This window comes from Salminus brasiliensis, chromosome 16 (assembly GCF_030463535.1).
Source record: "Salminus brasiliensis chromosome 16, fSalBra1.hap2, whole genome shotgun sequence".
In the NCBI taxonomy this organism is placed as follows: domain Eukaryota; kingdom Metazoa; phylum Chordata; class Actinopteri; order Characiformes; family Bryconidae; genus Salminus; species Salminus brasiliensis.
Genome location: NC_132893.1, coordinates 25,700,526 through 25,710,907, shown reverse-complemented (window position 1 = coordinate 25,710,907; position 10,382 = coordinate 25,700,526). Strand labels below are relative to the sequence as shown.

Sequence of the window (10,382 nt, the reverse complement as noted above, 5' to 3'; positions counted from 1 at the left end):
TATTTATAGACAGAACTATAGAGTCCTTCTTGTTTCATTGCTTTTTTTTTTTTTTTGAGCATGCAATTGATTCCAGAAAGCTCTAGCACATTACATCTAATTTACTTTAACAAAAAAGGGGTTAGAGTTGAAATAAGGGGAAAACAGAGAGACAATCCCTTATTATATGAAATAAATCAATACAGATTCTGTCAGTAGGAATGTTGGTGGATACAGACATTTCTGAAATGCACGGGAATTGCCTCTGTGGTTTGAGTTCGAGTCAGGATATAAGTCTTCTGTCTTTTTGGCCTCAAGTTAAAGATCTGGAATAGAACGAACTACTAGTCTCAGCTGTTGGGTTTTGAGATTTATAGTTCAATTTAAGGGTGCACTCTTACACGGGGGTGGGGGTGGGGGTGGAGGGGATTCGTGTGGCGATCATTTTCTGAATCAAGCGCCCTCTGTCTGCCACAGATTATGAAATGCTCTGCTGTGAAACCGACGGAATGCGAGACAGCTGAGATCTCTGTTAGCAAATACAAACCGATCGGAGAGCGTCTAATACGGTGACATTTGAAGGGCTGTTGTTGTCATTCTCATGCCACAATGAGTAGAAACGTGACAAAGAATCGCTGGGTGGATCACGAGAGAAAGCCACGCCCCAAACACCGAGTAGCCCCGCCCTTCACACAGACAAGTCCCGCCTCTCCAAGGTCTACGCTTTATTCCCTTTCCTACTCGCATCCCTTCAAAGCCCGCCTCCCTAGCGCTGCGATTGGTTAGCAATAACCTGCGTCCTGCGCAAAGATTGGTTAGCAGTTCATGCGCACGGTTTGCACTAGCAGCCAATCATATTTCAAGGAGGCGGAGTTTGTCGAAATACAGGCGGGGGGGGGAAACGTACCGCCCTCATTACTGATGCAGACAACGGCTATTGGACGGCAGCTCGCGTGCATCTGAAGGTCTTCCTCGCGCTTGTAACGTACGCGAAGTATTACAAGGCGAGACGGAGCAGGCGGACCACGAAGCGGAGGCTGAAGATCCGAGTTTTCCGAGATTTGAGTCCGTTTTGCTGTGTTTCGTCTTTGTCTTTGTCGTTAATGTGGATTTTTATACTCTCATAACACTCCTAATCGTGTCGGGTTTAGCTGCTGTATCGCTGCGCGCAGGAGTCGCCTCAGAAAAGGCACTTTTTGAATTTTGTCCGTTGGCGTCGGGTCGGGTAGGACGAGCGGAGCCCGAGACGGAGCTATGAGTGGCTTTGGAGTAAATCTGCGACCCTGAAAGTGTCGTTTGTACTCGACTGGAAGGACATTTTGCGTGGTGTGGATTATTTTAAAGAAGTGTTATGGACCTAACGCTTAGTCGTTGAGTTTTGTGAGGACACGATGTGTCCTGTCTGATCTTTCGGTCCGGACCCTGCCAGCCCCTGTCAGCCCCCGGTCGAGTCTCGCTTTCAAATGAAAGATACTTTCGGTGGAGCTACACTGCACAGTTTTCTACGCCCCGATCAAGAGCACGGCGACTTTCCGTTCAGAAAGGTCTCTGGGATTAGGAGCACGTCTGCTGACATTAACGTTAGCGTTACCTCTCTGAAACCCTCGGATCCTCTCCGTCAGGCGAAGCGGCTCCCCGTTAAAATCCTCACCATGTTGACGGCGCATTCAGGCCACTTGCTGCACCCGGAGTATCTCCAGCCCCTCACATCAGCTCCTGTTAGCATCGAGGTAAGCTCTTAGCTTATCTATCGCGACATACATGCATTATTCATTTACCTCATCAGTTTTATTATTTAGATATTTAGCTGTTTTTGAAGATCCGAAGAACTTTTCTATAAATTGCTGCGGTCATTTAGCTCATTAAAATGAACTTATAGGGTAAATTAATGTCTATTTTTTTTGCCTATTTTTTAATGGTTGTGGTAAAAAGTATTTGACCCATGCAAATACGGGGACACACACCAGAGAACCAGTAGATTGTCATGCCATGTCACAAATTCTTAGTATATTTATGCCTTTAAATCCTTAAAATAACATAGTTATATAAACTCTACAATGTATACCATATGTTTGTATATATAGTTTTATATATATTTAATTTTTTCATGCTTTTGTATCAAAATACACACATACAAGCCATTTGAAATTACTGTTATATTAGATATTGCTGATTCACTTTGGTTCTGTCCACGATGGTCATCTAGATCTGTTAATAGGAGAGGCAATTTGGGACATTAGTCCTCAGTCAAACCCTTTAAAGAAAAAAAAAAGTAATAATAATAATTGTAGGTGTAATACTGACCTTGTTGTGGTATGTTTATGATGCTAATATGTGAAATGATCCATATTTTATATATATTTTTTTTATTACTTTCACAGCTGGATGCTAAGAAGAGTCCGCTGGCCCTGTTGGCTCAGACCTGTTCTCAAATAGGTAAGCCAGATCCTCCATCATCCTCCAAACTGGCCTCGGTCACTTCCAGTGGACTCGGCGACAAAGACCCCTCGTCTCGTACCTCCTCCTCCACCCTGAAACTGGGAGAGCAACGACCCTCGATGGATGACAAGTCCAGCTTCAAGCCCTATTCCAAAATAGGCACAGACAGCCAGAGGGATGGTACTAATAGCAGCAGCACTAACAAGCCTGGCTTTTGTCTTCCCATGGGTGGAGGAAGTGGCAGCAATAGCACACAGAGCTGTCAGTCCCACCCTCCTCGTACCGTTTCTCCAAGCTCCAGAGTGGGCTCCCCACTACAAACCCAGACGCACAGACTGAGCGCGTCTCCCAGCACAGGACGTTCGACTGGCCACTCGCAGACTGTGAATGGGGAGCTGCAAACCACAGAGTCAGCCAACTCTGACAACAGTAGCAATCTAAAGAAGGAGGCAGAGTCAAGTAAGGCTAGTCTGGACAGTCCCCAGCTGGCCAACTCCAGCCATGCCAGAGCAAGTGCCAACTCCAGCAGTGGCAGCTCGGACAGTAGCCCCAGTCATGAGGGCAAGGCAGACACGCAACCAACGCAGCCTGGAGGATTGGGGCCTGTTTCTATTTCTCCCTTCAAGTCCAGTCACCCCGTTTTTCCTCTTCCGTCTTCCAGTATGGGCTATCATGGGTCAATAGTGGGCACATACGCAGGTTATCCTGGTCAGTTTGTCCCTGGCTTGGACCCAACCAAGTCCAATCTTGGGGGTGCTGGTGTAGGGGTTGCTGGAAAGCACCCCAGCTCCAGCCCACTGACAGGAGCGTCTCCTCCCTCTTTTATGCAAGGCTTGTGCAGGGACCCGTACTGTTTAAGCTACCCAAATGCTCCTCACCTTGGTGGTAGCAACTGCAGCACATGTGTTCATGACCCTTCCTCACTGAAGAGTGGCTTCCCACTAGTGTATCCCACCCATCCTCTGCACTCCCTCCACCAGTCTTCCAGCGTCACCCCATCGTTGTCTCACCCCCTCTACACATACGGCTTCATGCTGCCCAATGAGCCTCTCCCACACGCCTGCAACTGGGTCTCTGCTGGTGGACCTTGCGACAAACGCTTCGCAACCTCAGAGGAACTCTTGGCCCATTTGCGCACACACACCTCACTGCCAGGCGTGGACGGCAAGCTCCTGTCTGCTTACCCCTCTTCTTCCCCCTCCGCTGCCTCCTGCCACCTTCACCTGCCTCCCCAGAGTAACCCAGCCTCTCTTCCCACCTCCTTCTCCCTCAGAGCACCTCCTAGCCTGGGGTTGGCACGCTACCATCCCTACAGCAAAATGCATCTACCCACAGCCCCATCCCTGCCCATGCACTCGTTACCAGCTTCTGCGCCCTACTACTCCCATTACGCCCTCTACAGTCAAAGACTGGGATCTGCTTCAGCTCTTGGCTACCAATGAGGCAGCACACAGACTCTCCACACTTCAGAATCTTAAAGAGCCAGAACAAGCAGAGAGCTTGCATGATGACTGCTAAAATATCCAACTAAAACTGGACACTGGTTTATTGACCCTGGGCTCCAGCTGTCAGTGCTGGGCGGGGACAAATGAGTGGGACAAAAAGGGAATCCATAGTCCCTTATGGCCGAGATTATGGGTATGCAGGGTGCATGCAAGCTTGAAACAGTGTATGAGACTGAAGCGCCGACACAGTTTTCAAACAGAATTGTATTTATTTTTTAACAAGCGCTTGGCTTTCCAATTTATAATCCAAGACACAATGTTCTTAATTATTGTTTACTTTTGCAAAATCAGAGTACATTGATTCATTTCACTATTCATTTCACTTACGTTCTCCGCCCATCATTTGTACACAATATGGTGCAAACTTCATGCTTCGAAAAATTCTGTTCTTTTGTTCTGTTCTTCATGAGGCAGATGTCCTCTTCTCTGTTGCCTCTGTTTCTTTTGTCTGTGCGGTATGAATGTGCATGTCCGAGTCCTTCTGGGCTTTCTAAATACTCTTTTTTTTTTTTTTTTTTTTTTTTTATTTGAACAGCTTACAAATAAATGGTATACAGAGCTGTAATATTTTTTGTAATGTGTCAAGATTATTAGGCTGGTTAAGGTGCCGGTTCAATGAGGAAAAAAAAAAAAGAAAACTAGCGATGGCAGTGCTGTCCAACTTTGGAGTTATAATTTTGTTAAATAAATGAAATGGTTATATTTAAAACTTTATGTTTTTGCATTTCTTTATCTTGCTCTCAGTATCATCTTCTAGGCTAGATTTCTGCTATTCACCACTTCACTACTGGATAATTTCGCAAACAAGTATGGGTCTGAGGGTTTAAGCAAAACCATTGGGGGGGCTCTTCCACATTACTCAAAGCCACTGGGAATTCTTATCAGCATCACTTTAGATTGGTCCAGGCCTATCTTTATAATGCAGGTCTCCAGAGATCGTGTCAGGAAGTGCAGTATCGATCCACAAGGCCGAACAGTCTTTTCCTTTGCCCTGAGTTGTCTAGTCCTGTCTTGTGTCCTGACACACTGAGTGAGTGGTGCAGTTAGGACTTGACTAGGACAGCAGGCTGGAACCAGGGAGAAGAGCAGTACAGGCTGTCCATTCTTTTTATATACATCATGATTTAGAGGATGATTAAGCACACAAAGAAAAGCAAACAAGCACCTTACAAATTTGATTGCACTTCCTGCTCATGGAATCTTGTTCACTCCATTAAAAAAAAAAACGGTTGAGCGCTTCGCCGAGCCAGCTGTCCAGCTGTCCGCAGTTGAGCCCTTATTATCTTAGTGAGGTTATGTGCCTGTCACCATGTTGTTTACTCACTGTCCTACTAACACATAGATGTGATTGGGGCACAGCAACATAGCTCCACCCACCACTGCAAAGCTATGAAGCAAGAACAGTGCCGGCAGCAGGTTGGTGCCTTACTGCAGGCGATGCAGTCTTCAATGCCACTGTGGATTTGTGCCTTTCCTTCATGCTGGGAGTGCCGTCTCAGCATATCCTGAGGCATGATGCTGTTGTGAAACCTGCGTGTGCGCTTGTAATGACGACCCAAGGGACCCCTTCCCTCTTCTGCTGTCTTCCTCTCTGCTTCCAAGCATTTCTCTTTTTGTCCCTTCTCCACAGAGGGATGGCAGATGTCAATTGATACATCAGGAGCTGGGTCGTAGTTATGCAAACATTTGCCTGGAAGGTTATCTTTCCCAGCGTGTTCTTACGGTTTCCTTTCACACTTGTGTTTTTTCCTTTAGTGCATATTCTCTCGTGCGTGCAGTAATCAATCCTCGAGGAGTGCCGCGCTGTGGACAGTTCAATTAAATTTAATTACACTGAGTCATTTCGCTCTTATGAATCATACTTTTATAATGAACAGAGTAATACTGTGGCACAGGCCACCTTCTTTCCCCAAAAGAAGCATCTCCCGGCCTTTCAGGTTCCAGAGGGAAACTGTAACTGTTTATGCCTGTTCATGTTCTGGCTTCTCCAGCCTCTTCAGCTTCTCCAGCATCTAGCGACACCTTAGCTTCTGACGCTTTTGCCTTTAGCTGCCATTATGGGTCAGGCCTGCTATGTGGCCCATAATGGTGGAGGAATTTGATTTGGAATGCAAAACCAGTCATCAAGGGCGAACAGAAACCAGAGCAGTGTATCTTGTCAGCTTGATTGGCAACAGGTCTTGGTGTCGGGCCTGAGGTCAATGCCAGTGCTCATCACATGATGGAGCAAGGAGAGCTTTGAAATTGTCTAGCTGACTCTGGAACAGCATTTTCTGACTGCAGCATACCGCTGGCATGGCTCAGCTTGCCAGTTTGATTGGCAACAATAATATCCTACGGCCTCGCAGAGCAACACAACAGGGACTGACAGCTCAGTATCTGTGTACCATCACTCACACACGCTGACAGTTAGCTCGCAAGGTTACAGTGCGCTACCCCTGGGGCTCAGACTCTCATTACATTCTTATCCGAGCTGATCCAGGACCACTCTTGAAGGTGCCCCTTCCTTAATGCAATCAGCTGCAAAGCTTCAAAGACTGATGCCGCATCAGAGCGGAAAGGCATTGTGCCTCTGTCGGTTCTGGGCAGGTAACCGGAGAGGTCGGCCCCGGCTCGCTTTTCCCAGACATTGTGCGAATCGCGCTTTGTGACGCTGAGTGAGGGAACAGATCCACTTGGCTGGACTTGAGTGGATGGGTCAAGTTTCCAAAGCCTCTGGTCGCCGGGTGAGGCAGGATGCCGCACGAACACGCGGGTCGTGTCTCTGTCTCTCACTCTGAGTAATCAGCCTGTCAAGGGCGCTGACTAACACCCCACGGTGACTCGGACAAAAGAAGGTCAGGCTACGTTCACTGTAGCATGTATTACTGATGATTTTTTGGGGGGGATTATCTGCATCACTCTTCAGCTCTAAATGCATTTAAATGTGCTCCAGGTTTGCATCGCTGCTTACAAGCTTTCAGTGAAGTAACGCCGAGCTAACTGAGCAAATTGGTGCTAAAATGACATTAGCAGTGACGACTGTCTGTTCTTAAATCAATAAAAGGTGCAGTAGATGAAATTTCAAGAGCAGAGGTCCGCTCTCGAGGGAGAGATGAATAGTGGTGCCATTTTCCATTTTGCTGTAACTCGTCCATCACGCTGTCATCCGATCCATCTTCCCTTTCTTCCTCCTTCGCTTCTCATCAATCACTCTGTCCGTCTCTCGCTCTTCCCCCAGCTCCCAGCCATGGCAGGAATCAACACCCACACTCTATTTCTGTCATCCCTGCTGCTCATGTCGAGGAGAGATACATCACCGCCGGCCCAACGAAGATAGACAGAATAGACTACTGTGTGCAGAGCTGGGAAGGAGCTGCCTCGCAGTCTAATATGTCTTTTGGGGAGCAGCCGTAGACACACATTTACAGGCCCGCAGATAGACACCCATACCCGGACAATGTACGACATGGTAACCCGTGTAAATCCACAGAATCAAGAGCAGAGGTGGACACAGACTCCTCTGGCCTGCTCCCTTCCCCCCTAACGGTGAGGGTAAAACGCTGGGAAGTGCTGGTGGTGTCTAAGGCCGGCACTGGGTGGACAACTGACAAGGCCCAGTGATTAATGATGACAGAGTGTGGAGCTGCTGCTCCATCACCCTGCAAGGCTCCAGCATCTCTTAGCCTCGTCTCAGAAACAGCTATAGTCCTCGTCACTTACTGCAAGGGGATCAAACCAACATTTCACAGCCTCCAAAGCCTTGGGGTGCACACCACGATCTGCGCATTTGTCTCTTTTTCTCACAGGGTTTTGATATTCCCAGACGTTCCCCAGCACGACGTGCGGCTTTGCCTCCCTCTCATGTCTCTCTTTAAAGTGGCTTGAATGAGGAGATGCTTACAGATGTCGTCCATGTTTCAACGACGCGGTGAAGCTATCAAACAGCTCATTACTCCCACTCACGCAGACATTAGGAAAGGCAAAACGCAGAAAATATCAGTTACAGCCAACCACACTCAAGGCTCCCTGTTGAGCTGCACCAAGAAACCTTTTGGTCAGACAAATCCTTTCAGCGTCAGCGTCCTGGGCTATTACTGTACTGCTTTGTGGTGGACTGGCTGGATCCTACAGTAAATTAACCTGTCTTATATTTCTTTTTTCTCTGTTCCCTCCATAGCTCTCCACCTCCTCCTCCACACACATCCATCCATCTACAACTGAGGAGCCAATTGTCGTTGTTGACCTGCAGTTCCAGCCTCTTCCTATACAAATAAAATTCCCTGTCAATGGTTCTTTCCAAAAATAGCTGAAAATAGCATCACAAATAGGGTTCTTCCATAGTTCCAGAGGAGAGATGTTGGTTCTATATAGAACCATGACAACACCAAGAGCTGTTTGAGTTCTTTGGTTGGTTAAATGATGGAAAGCCTTTGTTTTAAAACATGCTATAATGGCATAATATAGCACCAAAAAGGGTTCCACTATTATACGAGTCAAAGAACCCTATTTGCTAATAGTGAAGAGTCCATATTTAACTAACATGTTGTTGTCATAGTAGTTACAGAATCGTTCATAGTAGGTACTAACAAATGAGCAGGTCTCCAGAGCTGCACATGGATGATGTTGGGGTGGGGGTTTAGGTGGGGGGGTGTGGATGGGTGCTTCTAACAGCACAGGCAGGCCCAGCGGCCTGCGAGAGGGCACTTGGCAATTATGGCAAACCGCTAATACGCACAGCCCCAGCTGGTTTTGATCTGCCGCTGACTTGTCAGCTCTCATGCATCCCGAATGAGACGCTCCATGGAGAAACGTGCCTTGGCACCGGGATGGAGGAGCTGGGCCTGGCCGCATGCACAGCCGTGCGCGTGGGTGAGCGTGGCTCCATTCGCCCCGCAGTCTCCTTCTGACATTCCTCTCGGTTTCTGTGCCCCTTTTCCGGGCGTAACCAAGCCCCAACATGCTTGGCCTGACCTAAAGCAGAACCTCCTCCCGCCGAGCGCCGGGGAGGTCTGTTTCCCAATCAGCTCGTCTGCGGCATGAACTGTTGTGTTTTTGGAAGAAACCTATGGGCAGTGATTTTACTTCTTCTTTGCTTTATCTTTGATGAGGGATTGCAATAAGTTGCACAGCAGCCAGTTACACCAGTACCTCCAGTCACACCGGCACCGGCGTCTTTCAGCTGGATGTTTAGATGGGTGAAATGTTCCTTTTTTAAATGTGTGTTATTCTACTGTGCAGCGGTGCCAGCAAAATAAGAGGTGAGGCCTTATATAATACAATTACAGTGCAAGTGACTGTGATTGGGTTTATTTTAAAACCATGACTAACCATATAATAACATATAATAACATTTACCTTGCTGTCAGTGATTAATTAGAACATGGTTAACCCCCCACCCCACCACCACCCTCCCCACACACTCATTCTCCCCCCTCCCAGCCCTTTAGTAAGGAAAGAGCCCCTTTCACAGAAAAAAGGGGAGGCAGGAGCAATGCAAAGAGAGGAAGCAGACGTGATTCTCCAAATACAGTCATTAAAGGGGAAATGTGTTTTTCAAACTGTCAAGATGATTAATGACTGAGTGCAAAGCAGCACAAATGCTCTTGTTTAGTCTGACTGGCAGACACGATCCTGTCCATTGATTTATGGCAGGCCCTGTGTGTGTGGCACTGCTGTGGTTTGAACAGCAGGAAGGTGGGGTCTGAGCACACTGCGGTAAAATAACAGAACAGAACAGAGCCGGACAGAAAGAGAGAGAGAGAGAGAGAGAGAGAGAGAGAGAGAGAACAAATCGTATTGTGTGTTATTTTGCCCTTGGAGAAATTGCAGCTCATTACGAACAGCCCCATGTTTCATTGCTCTGTCAGTTCACATGATAAAATAAAGCCCTAGTTAAAACACACAATACACAAAATCAGCTTTAGTTAAGTGTTAGTGAATGAACACCTCACCTGCCAGGAGAGACGGGACGACGCCACCTTTACTTTTTCCAATAGCAATATTAAAATCTTGAGCCTGAGCTAATATCGATCTGACACACGTTTCCTAAAAGCCACTAAGCTTTACACTGAGCCACTGAGCTGTTTTTAATTGAAGCACTTAACTTAAGTAGGGTAATCCCACAACCCCAAAACTGTTACGTAACAGGCTTGACTCATAGCATTTATATCCCCTAAATTTACATACACCCAGTGCTCTAGCACAATCCCTGCTAGTCCTGGTCAAAACTGCAGCACAGTAAAAACCGAACGACAACTTTGGTAAAATATGGTGTTTTTGTTACGTGTAGTCGGGTTTCTGAGGCAGTCTTACATTGCTACAAAGCTACAATTGTCCGTTAGTAACACCGGTGAGCAGCGCATCACCACAGCTGTAGTGAACCAGACCTCGTGACTGCGGCTTTCCAGAGTGAAAAGCGGGTCTGTGTTAGGATAATAGCTAACCCTAGCCGACTGGCTTCATCATCTCTTTGGCAAG

At 47.2% G+C, this 10,382-nt stretch overlaps 1 protein-coding gene across 1 annotated transcript; it reads left to right on the top strand.

Annotated features, from left to right (window-relative positions):
* Positions 1-992: 992 nt before the first annotated feature.
* Positions 993-4,632, top strand: LOC140536625 (zinc finger protein 703-like). The gene is made up of 2 exons (XM_072658543.1): positions 993-1,709; positions 2,361-4,632. The coding sequence occupies exons 1-2, from the start codon at positions 1,443-1,445 to the stop codon at positions 3,858-3,860; spliced, it is 1,767 nt and encodes a 588-aa protein (XP_072514644.1). The 5' UTR covers positions 993-1,442; the 3' UTR covers positions 3,861-4,632.
* Positions 4,633-10,382: the final 5,750 nt, after the last annotated feature.

Bases quoted from the DNA above. Each gene is read 5' to 3' on its own strand.
- LOC140536625 (XM_072658543.1), top strand. From the start codon at position 1,443: ATGAAAGATACTTTCGGTGGAGCTACACTGCACAGTTTTCTACGCCCC. The intron at 1,710-2,360 runs GTAAGCTCTTAG...TTACTTTCACAG, and splicing joins CAGCTCCTGTTAGCATCGAG to CTGGATGCTAAGAAGAGTCC.